The sequence below is a fragment of the Ranitomeya imitator genome, chromosome 4 (genome assembly GCF_032444005.1).
Source record: "Ranitomeya imitator isolate aRanImi1 chromosome 4, aRanImi1.pri, whole genome shotgun sequence".
Lineage (NCBI taxonomy): Eukaryota > Metazoa > Chordata > Amphibia > Anura > Dendrobatidae > Ranitomeya > Ranitomeya imitator.
Window position 1 is genome coordinate 40,408,095 of NC_091285.1, and position 24,795 is coordinate 40,432,889.

General features: G+C 42.4%; 1 protein-coding gene across 3 annotated transcripts in view; it reads left to right on the top strand.

Annotated features, from left to right (window-relative positions):
• CAMK2A (calcium/calmodulin dependent protein kinase II alpha) overlaps positions 1–24,795 on the top strand; it is a 219,340-nt gene that overhangs the window by 129,293 nt on the left and 65,252 nt on the right. For all 3 annotated transcript variants that reach the window (XM_069763577.1, XM_069763576.1, XM_069763578.1), the window contains exons 4-7: positions 3,385–3,439; positions 6,535–6,600; positions 8,981–9,053; positions 21,971–22,073. In XM_069763577.1, coding sequence (XP_069619678.1) covers positions 3,385–3,439; positions 6,535–6,600; positions 8,981–9,053; positions 21,971–22,073 — 297 coding nt within the window. The remainder of the gene's footprint in view (positions 1–3,384; positions 3,440–6,534; positions 6,601–8,980; positions 9,054–21,970; positions 22,074–24,795) is intronic.

Below are 24,795 nucleotides of genomic sequence, written 5' to 3' on the forward strand. Positions count from 1 at the left end.
GCCCCCGTTCTTTCATGTGCTGCTCCCATCCTGCGCCCGTTCTGTCATGTGCTGCTGCCATCCTGCGCCCCCGTTCTGTCATGTGCTGCTCCCATCCTGTGCCCCCGTTCTGTCATGTGCTGCTCCCATCCTGCGCCTGTTCTGTCATGTGCTGCTGCCATCCTGCGCCCCCGTTCTGTCATGTGCTGCTGCCATCCTGCGCCCCCGTTCTGTCATGTGCTGCTCCCATCCTGTGCCCGTTTTGTCATGTGCTGCTGCCATCGTGCGCCCGTTCTGTCATGTGCTGTTCCCATCCTGCGCCCCCCCCGTTCTGTCATGTGCTGCTCCCATCCTGCGCCCCTGTTCTGTCATGTGCTGCTCCCATCCTGCGCCCGTTCTGTCATGTTCTGCTGCCATCCTTCACCCCCGTTCTGTCATGTGCTGCTGCCATCCTGCGCCACCATTGTATTATATGCCCCCCATAAGATGCTCCATTATATATGACCCGTATGCTGCCATATATATATAAAAAAAAAATACCATACTCACCTATCGTCGCTGGGCGCCGAGTGCTGGGGGGCCTGGGCAGGCGGGGACACCGGCGCGCTGTGGGGGTCAGGTGCAGGAGTCACCGCTAGCTCAGGCCCCCAGCACTTGCTATACTCACCTGTCTGTCCCGTTCCACTGCTGCGCGCCGCCATCTTCCGGCTCCTCTGGCTGTGACTGTTCAGTCAGAGGGCGGCGCCGGCGCGCATTAAGCGCGTCATCGCGCCCTCTGAACTGGGAACATCACAGCAGAGGACCCGGGAGACGGAGCCGCACGCAGCGCTGGAACGGGGGACAGGTGAATATACTTACCCTCCTGGCGGTCCCTGCTATCCGGTGGAGATCGCGGTGTGCGTTCAGTGTTTACGCATACCGCGATGTCCTGGGAGCGTCACTCTGTGAGGCCCAGACTGATCTGGCGCTTGCGCAGTCTATAAAGGCTTCGGACAGAGTGACGCTCCCAGCGTTATATTATAGATATATATAATTGTCTAAGGGTTTTTCTGTCTGTCTGTCCTGGAAATCCCGCGTCTCTGATTGGTCGAGGCTGCCAGGCCTCGACCAATCAGCGACGGGCACAGCGTGGCGTCGATGATGTCATAAAGGTTGCCTCGACCAATCAGCGACGGGCACAGTCTGCCTCGAATTCGCCTCGACCAATCAACGACGGGCACAGTATCAACGTAGATGTCATAATGGTTGCCATGGTGACGATGATGTCATAAAGGTTGCCTCGACCAATCAGCGACGGGCACAGTCTGCCGCGAATTCTGGAATCATCATTGTCCATATACTACGGGGACATGCATATTCTAGAATACCCGATGCGTTAGAATCGGGCCACAATCTAGTATATATATATGTATCTTTCTATATAAATATATACTATATTATGCATCTGATTTTTTTATTTTTTTGATGAGGGAACTTTTTTGTATGAAATTATTTTTTGAGTATCAAATTATTTTAATATATGACATCGCATAGGACGCATACAAAAAAGGCTAATGTGTTAAAATATGTAAGGTTTAGAGAGCATATATGAAATATCATCAGGACTACATTACAAAGCCGGTACACATCTATAATATGGACATGTGCTTAAAATTTGGCAAATGACTCAAGTCAGTTCACATAACTTTTCACATTTTCCATTTATTTGTGCCTATTACAGACCTGTTACATATGTAATGTCGTCTATAAAATGTATAAAAAAATGCAACTACCCAATAAAAGTGTAATAGTAAAGCTAATAATAGTAAAGCTATACTATTAAATATTATGAGATACATTGCTATGTGACATGACAGCAGCTGGCCAGTAGAGGGAGACAGTTTATGTACTGAAATAGCAACCTGTCAAATCACGGAGAACAGATTAACCTTAGGCATCGTTCAGATGTGGTTTTTTTCTTCACATGTGAAAAAAAATGAAATGATTTTCAGCAGTGTTTGCTCAGTATGTCAGTACTAACCAACTAGGGTTTCTCATATTGCTCACGGATGGCATGTATGTGTAGTGATTTTGTTCCATCACTTAGATAAAAAATGGACAGGTCTCCTTGGCCATGTGAACAGCTCCATAAATTATAATGGGTAGGTGTCCAAGAAAAGACAAATGTTGCCTTCAGGCCCCCATACACATTAGACTTATATTGGCCAAACCTGCTGATATTGACCGTTCTTGATGATACTATAGGGGTGCACAACTCCAGTCCCCAAAGGCCACCAACAGTGCATGTTTTTAGGATTTCCATAGCATTGCACAAGGTGTTGGAATCATGATCACCTGTGTAGGGGATGAAATTATCACCTGTGTAATACTAAGGAAAGCCTGAAAATATGCACTGTTGGTGGCCTTTGGGGACTGGAGTTGTGCACTCCTGCACTAATGTGTATTGGGGCATTGGCGACTGTCAGGTAAAATGTCTGACTTTGGACTGCTGATCATGTTGTCTCCCGGCGCCAGAGATTCTCAGGAAGATCTATGTCCGGCCCATAGATCTTAAAAGCTCATTTACATATTTTAAAAAATGTGGATTTTCGGGAGTAAGACATTGGATCGCAGATATAAAGGTATGATTTTATTGAACTTCCTATGACTTACATCCCTATGACGCTAGTCACTACTAACAGACAAGCTGTGAGGCGGGGTGGTCAAACGTTCTGCGGTCAGATACCAAGAGAGCACATTATAAACTAAAAAGAGGAAAAACAAAAGTGTAGTCAGGTCATGATTCGAGGTCAGAATACCAAGAAAATAGCAGGTTAGAGCAAAGGGGCTAGGCAAATGGATGGTCAGAACGAGGTCCAAGGTCAGACAGCAATATATCAACAAGCAGAGGACAGGAATACAAGGCAACCAGCATCACCGAGCAAATTGTACGAGTGGCTGAGATCCGAGACTGACAGCTTATCTAGGTAGCAAGGTAATCACTTAGGACAGGGAACACCTGAAGGAAGCCCAGCACCTTCCAGTCTCAGATTGGGCGGCTGAGCTGTCTATTAAAATACTAACAGCTCAGCATGTCCCTGCACTAGATTGGATGTCTGAGCTGTCTCTTACTGCGTCCAAGACACAATGAGCAGAGGAATCGTGACAATCCCCATAAAGACGGATTGCAGATAGTAATGCAAACTAATATTTTTTCAATTTTCATCAACTGCAGATGGAGTTATCTGGCAAATATGCAATTGCATTTTTTATGAAAACATTTTGTGTTCAGCACTCCCGAGATAATTTCTGCAAGATTATAACAGGCACATTTGTATCCGTCTGAACATGAATTTTCTTGCATTATTTATTGCAGGCTATGCTAATATAATGGCGTATATTAATGTTTGCTGTCCTCCTTTGCAGTGAGACTACATGACAGCATCTCGGAGGAAGGACACCACTATTTAGTGTTTGATCTGTGAGTATGTTCTCTATGTTCACCGGCGATGTCTCTGCCGTACTCGCGGCAATGCGTGATTAGAATGGCAATGAAGTTCATTTTCTATTTAATGAAACAATTATCTTGTTAGAATCTTACATTTTCCTTGGCGGTTTTACCTATTGTGTTGTTCACAATCACTCTCTGCCCTTTACCACTTGTAAGATGGACAATTAACAAGGTGGCATTGTCTCTTAAAGAGGACCAATCACTTGCTCAAAAAAAATTGAGTCAAATACCTTGTAAAAATCCCTGAGCTCAACAGATTCTGCAGCTTTTTCCCGTTTTGATCTAGCTCGCTTCATTGCAGAGATATTCACTTTTGTTTCATCTGGAGCACATTATGTGAAATTTCTGCCTACAGTTCAACTGGATGTTTCTTCAGAGTTTTCTCTTGGGACTTGTACATTCATCCCTCCTTTCAATATACTGTCAAAAACAGCTTGGCAGCGTCCAAGACTATTAGATGAGCTGCCATTCTATGACTGGGAGGGAGGGTTCAAAGCGTGCATCCCCGAGAGAAGATTCTGAAGAAACGCCCAGTTGGACTACAAACTGAAATTTCATATACTGTGCTCCAGATTAAACAAATATGAATATCTCTGAAATAGGACAATACAGCACAAAACGGGAAAGAGCAGCAGAATCAGAAGAACTCAGGGTTTTTTACAAGGAATTAACTCAATATTTAAGCAATTGACACGTCCTCCTTAAAGTAAATATCATGGTCTACATCACTTTGATTCATAGACTGTATTTATGTTTAAAGGGGTTGTCCGGGACTTTATTGATAACTTTTTTTAGGATAAGTCATCAATATCAGTTTAGTGCGGTCTGACACCCAGCATCTTCACCGATCAGCTTTTTTCAACTCCTGCTTTCGTCAATGCACACATTGAACAAAACCGGTACACCGCAATTTAATACAACTGTAGTGGCCATTTTCTGTTTCTGCAGCTCACCTCCTATTGAAGGCCACTGTTAGTAACTGTGCTGTTACGGTTCCATACACTGCACCCATCCAGCCCAAGATGGAGCTAAGAAAACCAGTATAATGATGAGGGTGTTGAGTTTCGGACCTCCACTGATTTGATATTGATGACCTAGGACCGGGCAGCCCCTTGAAGTAGAACATTGATTTGGAATGGTAACACCCAGTTAATAATATATTTATTTATTTCCAAGCAAAAAAAATAGAGATATCAGAAAAAAATTACAAAAACATTATTAATTTACAGGAATGGAAATACTTCCATTTTGGAAACTTGGAAACTTGGGCTGAAGGGTGGCAGATGAGGTTTAACAATGATAAATGTAAGGTTATACACATGGGAAGAGGGAATCAATATCACCATTACACACTGAACGGGAAACCACTGGGTAAATCTGACAGGGAGAAGGACTTGGGGATCCTAGTTAATGATAAACTTACCTGGAGCAGCCAGTGCCAGGCAGCAGCTGCCAAGGCAAACAGGATCATGGGGTGCATTAAAAGAGGTCTGGATACACATGATGAGAGCATTATACTGCCTCTGTACAAATCCCTAGTTAGACCGCACATGGAGTACTGTGTCCAGTTTTGGGCACCGGTGCTCAGGAAGGATATAATGGAACTAGAGAGAGTACAAAGGAGGGCAACAAAATTAATAAAGGGGATGGGAGAACTACAATACCCAGATAGATTAGCGAAATTAGGATTATTTAGTCTAGAAAAAAGACGACTGAGGGGCGATCTAATAACCATGTATAAGTATATAAGGGGACAATACAAATATCTCGCTGAGGATCTGTTTATACCAAGGAAGGTGACGGGCACAAGGGGGCATTCTTTGCGTCTGGAGGAGAGAAGGTTTTTCCACCAACATAGAAGAGGATTCTTTACTGTTAGGGCAGTGAGAATCTGGAATTGCTTGCCTGAGGAGGTGGTGATGGCGAACTCAGTCGAGGGGTTCAAGAGAGGCCTGGATGTCTTCCTGGAGCAGAACAATATTGTATCATACAATTATTAGGTTCTGTAGAAGGACGTAGATCTGGGGATTTATTATGATGGAATATAGGCTGAACTGGATGGACAAATGTCTTTTTTCGGCCTTACTAACTATGTTACTATGTTACTTCCTGAAAGAGACATTTCTGAGAATGAACAGGTCATTTTTAGAAAACTATGATAGGTAAACCTTAAAAAAAATATCAGAGACTTTAGAAATAATGTGTAATGTCTTTCCCTGTGGTAGTGACATGCCTGACATGCCAGTGTAAGGAGACTTAAAGGCCATGCAGAGCTCCTTAGGAAAATTTAATATGCAAATTGCCTCTTAAGAGAGGATGCGAATTAGAACTCTAGTGCCACCTACTAGCAGTAATAATCCTAAGGCCGGGATCACACATACGCGAGATACGGCCAAGTCTCGCAGGTGAAATCCCTCCTCTGGCGCCGGCACTCCGGAGCGGAGCGTGCAGCCGCACAGCAACACATGGAGCTGCACGCTCCGCTCCCAAGTGCTGGCGCCAGAGGAGGGATTTCACCTGCGAGACTCAGCCGTATCACACGTATGTGTGATCCCGGCCTAACAGTCAATATCAACCCTTAAATGAACCTTACCACTTGACTCAGGATAAAAGCCAAAGCAGATACTCTGCTTGCAGACACGTGTTCCGGGGTGTTGCCCCTCCTCAGTGCAAAGCAAATTATCTGATTTGGCTGTCTCAGAGGCCTCTGACTGGGGTCTGGAGACTTTAGAAATAATGTCTAAGGGATAACATCTCTCCTTGTGAAGAGCGACATGCCTGACATGCCAATGCTTTGCAATGAGAAGAGACAAATACCCCGGAACACGTGTCTGCAATTAGAGTGTCTGGTTTGGTTTTTATTTTAATTCACGTGGCAAGGCTCATTAAAGGGTCGATATTGACTTTTAGGATTGCTTCTTCCAGAAGTTGCTACTAGAATTCAAGTCCTCCTTGTCTTTGAAAAGGCAATTTGCATAGAAATAATGTGTAACTATGTCATGTGCAGTGTTTGTACCCAGCACCAGGTTCTGACTTCTGACCTCACCTGCTCTGTGTCTTCGCAGGGTCACCGGTGGAGAGCTGTTTGAGGATATTGTTGCCAGAGAGTATTACAGTGAAGCAGATGCCAGGTAAGTGTCTTCCACAAATATCAATAGTCAATGAACATTTGGTATTTTTGCTGGATTCTCAGAAGACTTGCTGACTCTACATAGGTATTATATTTAAAGGTTAAAAACGAGTGCAAGACCGGCAGTGAAAATATTTGATATATTATCGGTGCAGGAATAAATGACAGCAGGTGGTGCTCAGCGAAGTCGACAATACGATAGATTTACTTCTCATACTAGGAAAAGACCACCATAAAGTGCTTCTTTTATTAATACAAACTGGAGTAGGTAAACATGGGGCTTGATCGGGCATGACGGCCGTTTCGCATCACTGATGACATCGGATGAAGCGCTAGCCTATCAGTGACGGGAAGCCTAGTTAAGAGAAGTGAGCAAACTCCAGCCCTATGTTTAGCTACTCAAGTTTGGACTACTGTAATAAGAGAAGCACTTATTGCATTTATGGTGAGTACTAGTGATGGGCGAATAGAATTGTTGCTTGGGTCTCCGAGTATTTTGGCGTGCTCAGAGATTTACCAGTTTTTCGTCTGCCTCAGCTGCATGATTTGCGGCTGCTGGACAGCCTGAATACATACATACATGTGGGAATTCCCTAACAAACAGGCATTTCTCACATGTATTCAGGCTGTCTAGCAGCCGTAAATCATGCATCTGAGGCGATGAAAACTAAATCTCCGAGCACATCCAAATACTCGGAGACCACCCGAGCGTGCTCGGGGAGACCCAAGCAATGAGTATACTCACTCATCACTAGTGAGTACCTCTTCTTTTTTTCATATTATAAGTAATCACATTTAAAGGAATTGTATGGGACTTAGAAATAATAGGTCATCATCAATAGAGATGAGAAAATGGATTGATTACAGATTACCCTAATATTTCAGATCCTGGCATATCCCAAATCCCAAATTTTTGGCATTCAATTTGCTCAAAATCAGCTAACCGCCATTTTGTAGTATTCTATTAAAGGGATTACAGTAAAATAAAAAAACTCCACATTACAGCCACCTGTCCACCTCTCCTAGTCCTCGTCTGACTCCTTACACCGCTTTGACTCCCCAGTCCCCCATGTGGGTCTGCGGGCCTTCAATGCTTTTAGCTGTGAGGTTCACAAGGTCAAATGGAGGGAGACATATGTCAACTTGTTTCCCTTTCAGTCCCCCCATGAAGTGCGTGAAGCCAAAGTCATTTGACGAATGACAAACTTAATTTATGTCAATGACACATGTCGCCTCCCACGTGACTGCATGGGCCTTGCTGTTTGAAGAACTGAAACCAAGGAGCAGAGGTGGTGAAAGTGGCGTAAGAAGGTGGTGAGGGTGGCATAAGGAGTCAGTCGAGGGCGTAGAACAGGTGAGTATATGATGATTATTATTTTTTAACCACTTCCGCTCCCCGTTTATTATACTTTGGGGTCTGGAGAAAGGTGAGAGCATAATAAATGTCTTTTAGAGGTATTTTTTATTCAGCTCTCAACAGTCCAAAAGGGAATGTTCTCCAGCATCAAAGGAACGTAGTTAAAACTTAGCCTTAATCGTAGGGTTAAATCAAAATCAGTTTTCTACCCGAAACGTGTCAGCAATGTTTTTTTGCGTACATTCTGCCAATTTTTTTTATTTTGTATGATTAAAGGCCACTGTAAGTTTTAACTACTTTCCTTTGGTGTTGGAGAACATCCCCCTATTTTTGACCATTGAGAACTGTTTGACCTGGAAACCAGACCAGCGCAAACTCCGTGCACTACACCCAGACCGCAGACTGTCTACTCTGGAAGTTTCCTGGGGTACTTACCTCTAACGCCGGAGTAGTGAGCTGAATGGACTCTTTTTCTACTTTTGATTTAGACCTATTACATTTAGACCGAATCCAATCTGCCCCCGATTCGAGCGATTGTGCTTGTAACGAATTTCGGGAGATTCGCTCATCTCTAGTCATTAATATCAGAAGGGTTGGTGTCCAAGACCCACCACTCCCAAGGTCGGCTATTTGCCCTGTGTTACAGAGCCAGATTTTAACAGCTCCGTACACTGTGTAGTGGCCGTTCTTGGGTAACGCGGCTCAGCTCCTGATGAAGCGAGTGTTTCGGTTCTGTACACTGCGTGCATCTGGTCACCTTGGAAGCTACAAACAGTTAACTGGAGTGGGTTCTGTGTGTTCAACCGCCACCCATCTAATATTGAGGACCTATCCAAAGGATTGACCATCAGTATCTAAGTAGTGGACAATCCCTTGTGTTTATTTATTTGGAAGCGGGTCCCTTAGGTCCATGTGGGTCTGCAGCCTCATCATCCCCCATAGTTATGCCTCAAGTGGTAGTAGTTAATAAATTAACCTGATTTGCTTTCTTCTGCTATTTTCTTGCGGATTCCTTTATGATCAGCCACTGCATTCAGCAGATCTTAGAGGCAGTACTGCATTGTCACCAGATGGGGGTGGTGCATAGAGATTTAAAGGTAAGACGACGCATATATTATATCCTATTGTTATCTTTAAATTCGAAAATGATGTGTTACAAGTACAATGGTCTCTTAGGTCAAAATACAATTTTCTGGGCCATTGCTGCACATGTGATTGACAGGGGGATCCAGCAAATCAGCATGAATATTCAACTGGTAAAGCACCTGTATTACTGCAGTGCATGCAAGTCCAAATGGCTGTCTCGTAGTGCCTCGCTCCGGTACAGGGCTTACAAATACATCTCATAAACCAGATGAGCATTTTATTGGTCCTGCTCTAGATAAAAAAAAAATAACTCATGACTCTGATTTGTATTCAGTCACCGCTCACAAAGCCTTATTGAAAGCTGCAGCTTGTACTAAGCAGTGTGAGATCTCAGCAGCGAGGAGGGACACTGAGAAGCAGTGAATCAGGCTAGGTAAATGGCATACACTGTCATAAAGGATTAAACAGCCATTATAACAATGGTTTGCAAACTAAATACACCGGCGTCATCAGGTCTAAGAGATTTATTTAGTAATGTATGAAGTATGAAGCCCTGTACCTGTGTATCCAAATCAAAGCACAGACAGTACCCCTAGTTCATTGTTTATGAGGATAGTTATTTTTATTAATGTTACTTATTGATACTTTTTTAATAAATATATGTTTTGAATTCTATGTAGCAAAAGAGACTACCTAAGCTATATGTATAATTGAAACCCAATGAGAACGCTAGGAGCAAAAAATACATGACAGTGGACCTTACGCAAGAAAAGTATGCGGACTTTTTATCTGTTCATTGGCAGTAGACCAACCCATTCCCGAATCTCCAGAAAATTCCTCACCGGTGTAAGGATCCTCATTTTTTCCATCCTAAATATTCCACCATTACATATGTAGGTATTATTGAAAAGTGAAATGAACCACAGCAACTCAACTATGAAGTCGAGACCACGTAAAGTTACGGGGCTATGATGCTTAGTGCACAAAAGTTGCCAACGCTCTGATTTAATGCCTTAAGGGTCTTGGAACTTAGCAGTTATTAACAACAGCACAAAAACTGTGAACACGGAGCTTTACCACATGGGTTTCCATAATGGAGCTGCAGCATGCAAGCCTTACATCAGCACAATGCTTAGCATCAGATGAAGTGGTGTAAAGCTGCTACCACTGGACTCTGGAGCAGAGGAAACAGGCTCTGTGCAGTGACGAATCAAGTCTCTACCTGGTGTCTGATGAACAAGTCTGGGTTTGGCGAATTCCATGAGAATGTTACCCACCTGACTGCATTGTGTCCACTATAAAGTTTAGTGGAGGCAGTATAATGTTAAGGACTTGTGTTTCAAGGGGTCGGCCTTGGTCATTTAGTCCAGTGAAGAGTAATCTTAATTTTTCTACACAAGACATTTTGGACAATTGTAGCTTCCATCATTGTGTTAAGAGTTGTGGAAGGTTCTTCTCTGTCCTTCATGACTGTGTCCAGTGCACAGGGTTCATAAAGCCTCAACACTCAGGACTTTTCATAAAAATACAGTTGCCTTACTCCAACAATTAAAATTACCGGATCCCACAAATAGAAAGTTATCTTTAGTCCATTTCCTAGAATATAGGGGAAGAAAGAAAACTCATTTGACTGTCGGAATTGTGTGCGTTAAAGGGTTTGGTCGCTGCTAGGACAATCCCTTCTTGATCAAAATGTTTAGCCCTGACAGCATAATAAAACTTATACCCACTTCCCATGTCGCCACAGTTCCCGCGGTGTCGGCACTCAGTCTCCACAGGGTTTTTGTGCGGTGTTGTGACATGTGACGCCAGCGCCCAATCAAGGCTGGCATCACTGTCTCCTACTTTGGACGTTTTGAACATGAAGAGGAAGTCCAGGTCACAGCTGATCCCTGGCTTCCTCTTCAGGCTCAAAACGTCCAAAGGCGGAGACAGTAATGGAAGCGATGATTGGTCACCGGCGTCCCGTGTCACATCACGCACGAGAGAAATGGGAATGGGAATGGCGCATGTACAGGAGGTAAGTATAAGCTTTATGTTATTGGGGCCAAACAAGGGGTATGAGAAGTTGTCCAAGTAGTGGAGAAGTTTGTTAACTCCCTTTTGGAAAAAAAGCACTTATAGAAGTTCTATGTCATTGATAACACCCTTGAGGTGAAGAAAGAGATAAAAACCAAGGTGTTATCCCATCTCCTTCCTCTTACTATAGGGTATGTACATCCCCATGAAGCCAGAATCCTACAGTAGAAGTTCTAGAGCTCTCACAGATCAGACTTGTATTGAAGAAGGTTTTAGAAACAAAAAGAATAAAAAAACAAGTTCTGGAGACCTCAGCTTTGTCCATGACTAACCGCCATCATTGCCTACTCTACCCTATGCACCATCTGAAATAGGGGCCATATACAACGGGACAAAACTACAGGACTGTTATGAGTGTGACCTAATGTGCAGATATAGGAACATAACATGAAGTACCCAAGGTATATATATACACAATGTAATAATACTTTCATTACTTATTAACACAAGTCTGAAGTGCTGTGTGAGAAGCGGAACAAGAAAATGACACCTTTCCGAGAGAAACTGCTTTCACGCTCCGGTATTGTGCCGGCAATGAAAGGATATGGATTGATTGCTGCGCTGCTACCCTGAATGGCGTTCATTGTCTGTAAGTGCTGACCCTAAAATTACCCATAGCAATCCACAGAAGAATGGCTGACACAGAACAGTAGACTGCACGCAACGTAAAAGTGATACCTATGCATTGCAAATGTCTAGTAGAGTGAAGACTTAACGGGATAGCATTAGGTTACAAAAGCATGACGTCTTTCTTTTAGAAAAGTGCCATACCTGGCCATGGGTTGTATCTGGAATTGCAGCCCACCCTTCTCCCTTCTTCAAGTAACACCTGATCTGTAACACCACACACAACCTGTGGACACATGTGGCTCTGTTCCTGGTGGAATTGACCTTTTTTTTAAAAAAAATTTTAAATTCAGAACAAGGACAGTTAAAACAGCTCATAATAAGATTATTAAGGGTGCTGAATTATTCCACCTACCCAATCTCTAGAAGGGAGAGGGGACACCAAGCACAATAGGGTCTTATCCAGTGGATAGATGAGTCTAGGTAAGAGATATACAGTAGATTTTGCTCGCCTTTTGGGGTTCTTAAAACCCACAACTTAGGGATCGAGATGTGGCAGATGCTGCAGAATCCTCAGATCGGGAGATCTACCATGAAGACCAATAAGTGGGGAAACTAGGAGTAATAGTCTGTGCTGCTGTACTGGGTTAAAAAATACCCAGAGGATATAATGAAGGATTTAAGCCAAGCTGTTTATTCTCATCGCGTTTCGAAGTTGAACCAACTAGGTTAGATATTAGAAAAAACTTTTTAACAGTGAGGGTGATCAATGAGTGGAAGAGGCTGCCACGAGAGGTGGTAGTTTTCCTTCAATAGAAGTCTTCAAACAGAGGCTGGAGAGACATCTGTCTGAGATGGTTTAGTGACTCCTGCATTGAGCAGGTGGTTGGACACGATGACCTTGGAGGACCCTTCCAACTCTAACATTCTATGACTTTTCATAAGGAGAACCACTGTTTTAACTGTAGTTCCCCTGATGAAGACGTTGGTTTAACTTCGAAACACATTGAGAATAAACTGCTTTACTTAAATCCTTCATTACGTCCTCCCGATTTTTTTGAACCCAGCACAGCCACGCAGGCTACTACTTTTCGTTTCCCATTTATTGACCTACCCATTCCTAACACAGGGGGGACCTGTGTTGTTTCATTTGGTCATCCATTTCCTTTTCTCAAGAGGATGGGGCCAATATCAGCTGTATCCCAAAGTCCCAATATTAGTTACCATGACATATGTATTTAAAGAGACTATGCCTACTAATGGATGGGAGTATATAAATGGATAAACGAGTTTACAATAACCATTTTAAAATATCGTAATGGGGATTTCTGAGTTAATATTTGGAAATAGCATTTTTTGGAGTCTCTCATTTGTTACCTATAGTCAAAACAAGCTACAAATAACGTCTTAATTTGGAGGACCTGGTATGTCTGTGCATTATAAACTGGACTGTTGATCTTGTATCCTTCACTTTTCGCAGCTGATCGCTGAGGTCTCAGCCAGAGAATCCTCTGATCAGGTCCAAGGTGTAACTTCTGGGAGACTAAGCAAAATCTGTTAAAGGATCCAATGAAGATAAAGAAAGGCAGCACTCACCGATCCTTCCAAGACAGGTATCTTTATTAATCCAGGATAAAAAGTCTTCACGACCGGGGGTACAGGACCCGTAGAAGCACCAGGAGGGTGCGAAACGGCCGTCGTCAGGCCCGCCGCACTCTTTATACCTGTACCCCCGGTCGTGAATACTTTTTATCCTGGATTAATAAAGATACCTGTCTTGGAAGGATCGGTGAGTGCTGCCTTTCTTTATCTTCATTGGATCCATTGGCATGTGTTGTTGGCAGGAGCACCCGAGGTCCGGCGGTTGTATCTCCGTTGTGGGCGTGAAGGCTCAGCTGTGATCACAGGAGGTGGTGTGGTCTACTGCGTTTCTCAGAGACTGAAAATCTGTTAAAAGACTCCCTACCTCCATGTGCATTTTCTGATCTCTAAAAAATCTATACTCAAGATAGTAACGTATTCCCTATCAAAACTATATGGGTTAACTCACTGATCGCGGGGGTCTGTCTGCTAGGATTCCTTGTATTCCTGAGAACAGGGCTCTGAATCTTGGGAACTGCCTCTGGGCCCTGTCTTTAATGGAGCGGAGGAATGAATGCTCGACCTCCACTCCATTAACTGTCTGTGAGACTTCCCAAAATAGCCGAGGACTGTGCAGATGTAAGAAGATGGATATACTGCCCACGTTCCCCCCTGAAGAATATGTAAATTTTTATAATGTGTAATGGGTGTGACATGGTTAGTGATCTTGGTATTATGTGATGCTCGACCATAGGGAGAGTGAGAGTTAATGGTTGGGACTAGCCCAAAGTAGGAGGGGCTAGAATGAGGGGGAATGTTACAGTTTCCTGTTAGAAGGAGAGGTAGGGCCTGGAGTGCATAGAGAAAAGACCTGGAGTTCAATGTGAGCAGTGCTGCATTCTGGGGTGTCACTAAAGTGAGAGAAGACCAGGAGAGAGATAGTGTGAGCAGTAAAGAGCAAAAGTGACTGAGAGACAGAGTGATTCTCTGGAGACGGGTCCTGGGACAGGATGCCTAGCAGTACGATTCAGAGTTTATAATTGCAGAAGTTAATCGTTTATACAGGACTGATTAAGCGAGCTGAGTAGTGTGACCCAGGTGGGAGTTCCAGTGCGTTAACATTAGAGAAGATAAGTATCAGCCATACTGGCATCACAGCTCCCATAAGAGGAAAGAAGATGAGGATTCGCGGTTTGAGTAAAGGACTCTTGCTAAGCTGAACTGTATTGTCGAGCTGGGTTGTGGTGAAGTAGTGAGAGATAGTGAATACAGAGAATAAGTAAAAAGAGTAAAGAGGAAGGAATTGCAACTGTGTAGAAAATGCTCCAAATTGTGAAGGGAACATTTGTAAGTTCGTGTACCTCCTATCTCCCGTATATATTCTCTACCAAGTTCTCATTCTGTAAAAAGTTTATATTTTAATGGTGGTCTCCCTCATTGAACTTTGAAACATGTTGTCCTGGCAAACCAGCGTCATCGGTTACAAGCGGCCTCCACAGGCATAGCGCCCTCACAGCACAAGTTCACACACCCAGCCAGGACCCCCACCTTCATGTAACGTGCCGGGGCGCAAGAGATAAGTATCTCGCCCACGGCTACCGATCCTCGCTATGCTACACAGAGCCTAGTGGAGGTCCTGTATGGTCAACTTTTACTCCATTCACGATGGGGCTCATCAGAGCACAGTTCCCTGATTCCACAGCCCCATTCTCTGGATCACTACGGTGCCCAATGATGAGACTCCCAACGATCAGTAAGTTATTCTATTACCTTGGGATTAGCCCTTTTAGGAGGCAGAGTGCTACCTTCGATCATCCGATTGACAGTACCTTGAAACAAGAAATGGGATTGTATACTTTCAGTCATACAGAATTTCTAGGATTTGCTATCATATAATAGATGACATTTGCTTTACAAAGTCCTGTTTTATTTAATATAGCTCTCCCCACCCATCAGAAATAATGTACACCCCTTGGTTTAATTTACGAGAAACTGGATGAAAACACAATACAATCTACATGCGCAAAGCACCGTGGTCAGATAACAACCCAAGACCACCGTGCAGTGAAGCAGCTCTGCTACGCATGGTGCCTAGGGGCATGTAAGTCTCTTCTAATACTTCTGTTCTCCGCAAAGAGTTTAGGAAGGCGAATAAAACGTGTTATGGTGTTGAAATATGAAAATCTTCTATGGCCCATTTTATTTGTGTAATGTCCTTTAAGTCAGTGACATTTCTGCGTGTGATAAAATCAGAATTCCCTTAGGTAAACTTAATTTTCTATTTACCAAGTCAGTCATCTTGCGTTGTGTAGCCATCATCCAGCCTTGGGCGCTCTCGGGATCTCAGGCTCTTTGGTTTATATCGTAAGGCATTTTCACAGTGAACCTTAGCTTTTAAGCATATCGAAGCATCTCACAGTCTCTCGAGACATCTGATGGATTCTCTACTCTTGTGTTAGTGGCTTCAAAGCTAAAAAGCTCTTATATCGGCAGATGTGAGTCTGGCGACACACATTTCGAGTCAGTGATGCATCAAAATGTAACTTTTTTTTTATTCACTGATGGAGCACAAACGTAATTCAGGACAAAGTGATGTTTATATAACGTTTTCCATACCAATTCTTATTTTTGGAAAAATCTGATTAATATCAAAAAAGGAGAGGAGAACTGGTCTGACCTGGCTCGAAACGTTGACTGATACTCAAACAACCTCAGTGACTCACATAAAGGGGTCAGGCTGCCTAGAAATTGGAAAGAACATACCTCTCAAACAAGGAAAAGGGTTTTCTTAGTTCACCACTATAATGTCTCCACCACCACATATGACTCCAGCCCGTCGGCCAAGCAGAACAATTAAACATCTCTGGTAAAACAATTTCTTACTTTATTAGAATTCCATAAGAGGATCGTCATAAGATTACAGGACACTATCCAGATATTGAAACGTTTCGTCTAGAGGGATCATCCTTATTCTCATTTGCACATGAAAACGCAAGAAGCAATGGAATGAAACTGAAAGGGAGAAGATACAAATTAGATATTAGAAAAAAACTTTTTGACAGTGAGGGTGATCAATGAGTGGAGCAGGCTGTCACGTGAAGTGGTGAGTTCTCCTTCAATGGAAGTCTTCAAACAGAGACTGGACAGACATATGTCTGAAGACTTCCATTGAAGGAGAACTCACCATCTCAAAATGAGGCTGGACAGATATCTGCCTGAAGTCTCCCATTGTAGGAGAACTCACCATTTCAAACAGATCCTGGACAGACATCTGTCTGAGATGGTTTAGTGAATCCTGCATTGAGCAGGGGGTTGGACACGATGACCCTGGAGGTTCCTTCCAACTCTAACATTCTATGATTCTGTGATGTGAGTGCAATGTGATTTTTCTCACCTACTATCCGTATGCAATGCATTTTTACATACTGCAATTCTCTAGGTAATTTAAAGCTAGCTTACAAAACTAAGCAATATATATACAGATACATAGATAGATATAAATAGATAATAGAAAGATATTAGATATATTAGAGATAGAATAGATATATAGAATATATAGATATCCTGTAGATATATAATGTCACAAGTCCGCTACTTATTATTTCATATGGCACTAAAGGGTGTTTAGGTTTATTCAACCTGTTAGATAAATAACTAATTAATAAATCGATGTGGGATCCCCCTTATTTTTGATAACCAGCAAAGGTAAAACAGACAGCTGTGGGCTTATATTATCAGGAGGGGAAGGTTCCTGGTTATTGCGGCTTTCCCTCTGCTGGTTATGAAAATTATGCAGGAGCTTACACCATTTGTTTTTATTATTATTTATTTTACAGAGGAGTTGGTCAGGAGTTGAAGAAGGGAAGGATTGTTTCAGGGAAAAGAGACTTCCTATTTCTACATAGAGCAGAGAAAAGAGAAAAATTATCTGGGTAGAAAGGCAAAATGAGCAATTGTAAGTACACAGTGCTAAATGAAAATATTCATGGAAGGAGGAGTGCTTCTTTAACCCCTTCAAGACCTTGCCCTTTTTCGGCTTTGCGTTTTCATTTTTCGCTCCCCTCCTTCCCAGAGCCATAACTTTTTTTTCCGTCAATATGGTCATGTGAGGGCTTATGTTTTGCGTGACGAGTTGCACTTTTGAACGACATCATTGGTTTTAGCATGTCGTGTACTAGAAACTGGGAAAAAAATTCCAAGTGTCGTGAAATTGCAAAAAAGTGCAATCCCACACTTGTTTTTTGTTTGGATTTTTTGCTAGGTTCACTAAATGCTAAAACTGAGCTACTATTTTGATTTTCCAGGTCATTATGAGTCCATAGACACCAAACATGACTAGGTTACATATTATCTAAGTGGTAAAACAAAATTCCAAACTTTGCTAAAATAAAATAAATTGCGCAATATTCCGATACCTGTAGCGTCTCTATTTTTCGTGACCTGGGGTCGGTTGAGGGCTTATTTTTTGCATGCTGAGCTAACGTTTTTAATGATACCATTTTGGTGCAGATACGTTCTTGTGATTACCCGTTATTGCATTTTATTGCAATGTCACGGCGACCAAAAAAATGTACTTCTGGCGTTTCAAATTTTTTTCTTGTTAAACCGTTTAGCGATCAGGATAATCCTTTTTTTTATTGATAGATCAGGCTATTCTGAACACGGCGATATCAAATAAGTGTAGGTTTGATTTTTTTTTTATTTTGAATGGGGCGAATGGGCGGTGATTTAAACTTTTATATTTTTTTTTAATTTTTTAAATATTTTTTTAAACATTTTTTTAACTTTTGCCTTGCTTCAATAGTGTCCATGGGAGGCTAGAAGCTGGCACAACTCGATCGGCAAGGAGACCTCTGGTTGTTATGCTGACGCATCGCTGACCCCCGATCATGTGACAGGTTCAAAACAGCTGACATGTCCCGGCTTTGATGCGGGCTCACCACCGGAGCACACATCAAAGCAGGGGATCTGGTAAGGGGTTAAAATTCCCAGTGATTTTGTATTTATGTGTTGTAAAGATATGTAGGTAGATAATATGTCAGGTGTTCCCTGGCCAAGGGATACATAAGATACCTTAACACCAGTGATAATTCTACAATTAGATAAGTGCCTGTCTTCACACTATCTGTACTTCCCCAGTGATTATAGCCTGATGTTATGCTGGATGAAGACACATTGAAAAGGAACAGATGAGAATCTGTCAGCAGGTTTTTGACATGAAAATCTAAAGACAGCAGGCAATAGGAGCTGAAGACACAGATTTCAGGGATGTGTCACTTATTAGGCTGTGTGCTGTTGTTTCCATACAATTATTTTTTTTTATTTCCAGGAGATTATCACTACAGCTCTTGTGAGCCATTGTCCGACTCCGCCCCTCCTCTGATAAGCAGCTCACTGTCAACATACAATGTACACATAAAGCTGTTGTGTGAATGATGGCAGCTTTTGAGCTCTGCTACATGCTACATCTAAAAACTGTGATTGTGTCGCAACTACTGCACCCAGTAAACTAAGTGACCAATCGCTGGAATCAGGGTCTCTTTAATGACTTTATGCTGCTCTTACATGAAGTAGCAAACGTCTGGTTACAGTTTCCCTTCAAGGTGCCCTGAATACTAGGGGGATACACATCTTTCATTAAATCTCTCTCAAAAATTACAATGCAGTGCATTACAGCTACTTAGATAGATATGTAGATAGATAGACATAGGGGTCGAGACTGGCGTAGAGCGCACTCACGCTACACCAATCGGGATGGAGTAGAAGAGGCATTAAATGCATTAACATGCATAGAGAACTGAATGAATTCGGCCCCTCTTCTGAGTGGAATGTGCCACAGTACGCCACACCAGAAATGATGCGGTTATTATGGACTGGAGGTGCATTTTTGGCTAAAAATACTGGTACTTTTCATGAATTGGATGGGAAAATAGATAGACAAGTAGATAAAAAAGTAGAATAAAGAGGCTGCACTCCAGTGGCGTGGCAACGTTTCGGCTACAATGAGCCTTTTCTCAAGCAGTGTTAATGTTGCACATACAGATATTTAAAGGGATTTTACAATCAAACATTGTTAACACATCAAGTGAAAAATATCTTATTTATCTATATCTTATATCTATCTATCTATCTATCTGTCTGTCTGTCTGTCTATCTATATTTATATATCCTCCTTTCTATCTATCTATCTATCTATCTATCTATCTATCTATCTATTTATCTATCTATCTATCTATCTATCTATCTATCTGTGACAACACAGCATTTTATCTTAATTAACCAGACGTCTTTTTTCAATAAGCCAGGAGGAATAGACTGTTATCTATATGCTGACTTTTGAATTTATGTGTTTCTTTCTGGTCGGTCAAGAAAACACAGACTTTTGTTAGTATGAGCCTGTAATATTAACTTGTAAGTTGACATTTGAAGTAACATATTGTGCTGTTATCCTGGATGACTAGAGACACAGGATAATTAAACAATGATGTTTGCTGATATGTTGATTACACATTATTCAGGTCAGCTAGCTTGTTGACTTGCAAAACAAAGGAGGAAAAACTATGCAAATAGATTAAATAATGAAACAATGCAAATTGATCTCATCACCATTCTTCCCCTTTACTGTTATGATCTGGTGGCCTAGGAGCAGCATGAGATGTACTCTGGAGAAGGTGGTACCTGTACTGACCGCAGACCCTGAACTTAGCACCGCAACTAGAAGTAGCCGTGGGATGTACCTAACACTCCCTAGACACCTCGACACAGCCTAAGAACTAACGTCCCCTAAAGATAGAAACGGGAAGACTATCTTGCCTCAGAGAAAATCCCCAAAGGATAGATGGCCCCCCACAAATATTGACTGTGAGAGGAGAGGGAAATGACATACGCAGACTGAAATCAGGATTTAGCAAAGGAGGCCTTTCTAGCTAAAAAGAAAGAATAGGACAGAGTACTATGCGGTCAGTATAAAAACACTAGAAAATATCCACCACAGAAAATACAAATCTCCACATCTGACTAAAGACATGGAGGGTATATCTGCATCTCCAGAAATACTGCTTGGCTGCAAAAAATCCCTACACAGACAAAGCTGGACAAGACAAAACATGAAAATGCACTGATCTATAAGGCCCACAGCATGTGGACAGCAAAAACAAAGCCAGAACTTATCTTTGTTGAAAAGAACAGCAAAACAGGAGAGACCAGGTAGGGATGAGAATCCTCCAAAAACAATGGACAACTGGCACTGACTAAAGGATCAAGCAAGACTATATAGCCCAGTCCAAATTGCAATAAGTGGACACACCTGATAAATGCTGCGATCCAAAGACAGCAGCACTACCACTCATAACCACCGGAGGGAGCCCAAGAGCAGAATTCACAACACTTTACCTCTGGATGCTGGTTTGAAGGACAGTTGTTCACTATAAAAAGAGGATATATGTGCCTCTGTAACAGATACCTCCATATACAGAAATACATTGAGACATCCAAAGAACCTGAGACTCTCTACAGGACAGCAGCCAAGACATCATGGCTCCATCACGAGGGACAAAGATTTGCCATTCTACATGATGCCAGCTTAGAGCACCACGGCACTGGCTGAAAGAATACAGATGCTCCATTGACCTTCACTGAACCATGGATACGTTTGGGGTAGTCGAGATTTGACCTCACCGGTCACCTGAACCTCATGGATATGTTTGTAAAAGGCAGGAATGGTCACCTGGCTCAATAGAGAAAGCCAGGTTGTGACCCTTCGATCAACTGGCCTTGTACCTCAATGGACTGTCAGCTTCCTAACCTACCTCCTCTCTGTGTGTGCCACAGGTGGGTTAGTCAACCCTGGGAGCTCTGAAGAAACAGCTGCCATTATCCCGGCGAGTCATCGAAAGGATGAGACTCTGTAAATTTGCACCATCTTGGGTATTTTGCTCGGGCTGTTCAACATGTTATTTGCCTGTTTTTGTGGTTTAATAAAGTAGTGCCACACTGTTTTACCCTCACCCTGTGTTGTCTGAGTAGTATTACGACCACGTGAAAAGGAGAGCGGTTGTTCGCTGGGACGTGCCCTGGTCCATGCGGTTTTGGATAGAGGACCCCTGTGTTTTCACACTATCTATCTACCTATCTATCTATTCTCATATCTATATCTATCTGTCTATCTATCAATCTATCTATTATCTATCTATTCTCATATCTATATCTATCTGTCTATCTATCAATCTATCTATTATCTATCATCTATTATCTATCGACCTATCTATCCTCATATCTGACTATCTTTTGAATCATTCTTATAAGTATTATAGACTTTCTGTAAGAAGCTAACTAACCAATGTATATTTTTTTCTTTACTTTTGCTCTGGGCAAGCATGATTTCATCATAGTCCTGGTGTCTCAGGTGGGACACAACCATTTAGACATCTTGAGGACCTTTCACCACTTGTCTGAATAGAAGTATCCATATAAATGCTGTGGACTTCTTCAGTATTTCCCGCAGGTCCAGTCGCTTTGATATTCCCTTACTGTATTCGGTATACATCATTGTTACGTTACAGTAAAGCCTTGATCAAAGCTGCTGTAATAACACACAGATTGCATTACGTGACCCCGTCATCACTGGAGACTATAGTCGGGTGCTTTTTGATATATGGAAAGTCAAATCCAGCTCATTCTTTCTCTCTTTTCACTTCCATAGCCAGAAAACCTGTTACTGGCTTCTAAGCTAAAAGGCGCAGCTGTTAAATTGGCCGATTTTGGACTCGCTATAGAGGTGGAAGGAGAACAGCAGGCATGGTTTGGTAAGTACTTTAATCCCGGCAACAATCTGATTCCTGACTAGTAAATCATTTCTTATGTTTTTATCCTCTAAATACTACATGTATTGTAGACCTTCAAGGGAACCTGTCAGCAGGATTGTGCACAGTAACCTACACACAGTGTCAGGTCGGCGCCGTTATACTGATTACAATCATACCTGGTGATGAAATCCGTCTTGTGGTTCTTGTTTAATCTTTATTTCTAGCTTTCAGTTAATGAGATACTCCCTTGCTTCGGGGCTTTGGGTGGTCTTATGGGGGGCTGTGGGAGGGACTTTATCTGGTGCTTTGCTTAGATATTCATCCTTGTGGCTTATGACAGATCCCTCAGTAACTTGTCCCCTATTTTACATACTGCATCGAATTATGGTTTGAAAAAAAAATCACATTCATCAGGCAGGCGCCAACACTGTAGCATTATAAGGTGGATGATAATATGCCTGTTTTCATGTTGTTAACACATACAGTTTTGTTGTAAAAAAAAAAAAATTTAAATGGCGCCTGGACAGTAGCTTCTATTGCGTTTCTACTGCGCAGGCGCTGCTGGCACCATCTTGATGGAGCCTAAATTTTTCTTTCTCTCGCAAAATGGCACAGTAGCTTGTATCGGAACATGACAGTTGCTATGGTGCAGACGCGGCCGCCGACGCCATTTTGAATAACAAATTTTTATGAAATTTTTTACAATGAAGCTAAATGAGTCAATAACATGAAAACAGGCATATTATCCACCGTATCATGCTACAGCGCAGGCTGTGTTATATTATTATATTATACTCAGTATGTAAAATAGGGGGTCGGTCATTGAGGGATCAGTGACCTGTCATAATCTATAGAGATTTATATCTAAGCAAAGCACCACATAAAACCCTGCCCCCACCCACAGCCCTGCCCACAGGCCGCCCCAGAGCACGAGAATCTCATTAACTGAAAACTATAAATAAAGATAAACAAGAACCACAAGACAGATTTCAGATTTGCGGGGTTATACAGAGCTCAGCAGTCAGTGAAATGTCAGATCTGCAGCAAATAAAACAGCAGATAAAACAGTGATTTTATCAAAACTACAGCAAGCAGCCCAGCACATGATAAATCTCTGGAATCAGGGTCTTTGTGAACACAACATGCTGCTTTCAGATCATAAAAAAATGAGATATTTAGATAAAAAGGATACGAGCGTGGCCGGCATCAGAAACGCAGCCTAACCTTCTCAGATCTCTGTGGAGTAATCGCATAGAATGGAAGGGAAAGAATTTACAATGAGGAACCTAATTACAAATTTACACATTTCTGAATTTTTAAAAATAATTCTACTTTTCTTACATAAATGGGAAAAAATAATTCATACTGACATCTGCATTTTGCCTGTTTTATATCATAGTCAGTATTATCTCATTTTGGATTCTTAATGGAGTTGTCCGGGATTTGAAAAATTGGCCTCTTTATTGCAAAATTAATGACAAACCTGTCCACGGGTTGTGTATGGCAACTCAGCCTAGGATCATTCACTTAAAGGGAATCTGTCTGCAGGTTTTTGTTATGTAATCTGAGAGCAGTATGATGTAGAGACAGAGACTCTGATTCCAGCGATGTATCACTTATTGTACTACAGTTTTCATAGAATCCCGTTTTCCCTGTTGTAGCAGTGGTCGGAATGCTGAGATGTGTATAACCCCGCCGACCGCACCGATTGGCAACTTTCGGTGTACTTTGTTAGCAAACTTTCAATCAGTGATGGGGGCGGGGTTACAGAGATTAGCTTGGACTACCTGGAAGGTAGGTATGGGCCCACCAGTAACCAACGCCAGGGCCCCATTTTTTAGTTACATTGAAATGTGACATTTTCCTCAATCACAAATGTATATAATAATGAACTGGGTAGTTTGTAAAATGAATAAGATGTTGCCTTTGCCTGTACATAGAGAATCAAGTATATTGTGCCAAGTACTGCTCATATACGAGGCTGGTGATCCACTCCTGCACAGCGGCCCACCAGAGGATTCTCCTGTTCTCCTGTGGACCAGTCCAAGCCTGGGCACATCCACATTATTCATAGGTGTAACACGGGTCTTGATCGGTGTAGATACAGAGGACAGGCTCAGTATGAGTAAGGCCATTTCAAAGACATACAGATTGGGAATTTAGATTGAGTCCTAATTGGACAATGATGACAATATCTGTCCCTGTTTGTACAAAGTACAAGAAACTTCAGCAAAACTAAAGAAATAAACTTTGCCAACACACAAGACCATGAAAGCACACATCTAAAAAGTATCTACTGGTTATTCGCCAACCTTTCTGAAGCAAATAGCCTTGTAGAAATTTGTCAGGGAAGCAGTTCATTTTACGTTTTGGCTTCTCCTCATTTTGAGCCAAAGTATTAACATTGAGTGAGTGTGGCACCCCAGGAGTTCAGGTACCACTGTAGTGCTGCCTTCCTCTCGGGGAGGGTAGTGCTATGCCTGGAGACAAGTGGGATCCCTTTGGCAGGTTATCCCACACACAACACTTTCTGACTCCAGGCCAGGAAAGGGAGCTCAAAACCCGGTTTTAGGGGAGCCTACCTGAGATATAGATCCTGGTCTGGAGGAGGAGTCAGTCTGTGATAGTCTGAGAGTGAACAGAGACAGGAAAGGAGCAGAGGAGAGATTGAGGGCTCAAGGAGGCTGTGACTGCGATTGGGCCTCCTAGGAGCCATAGTGCA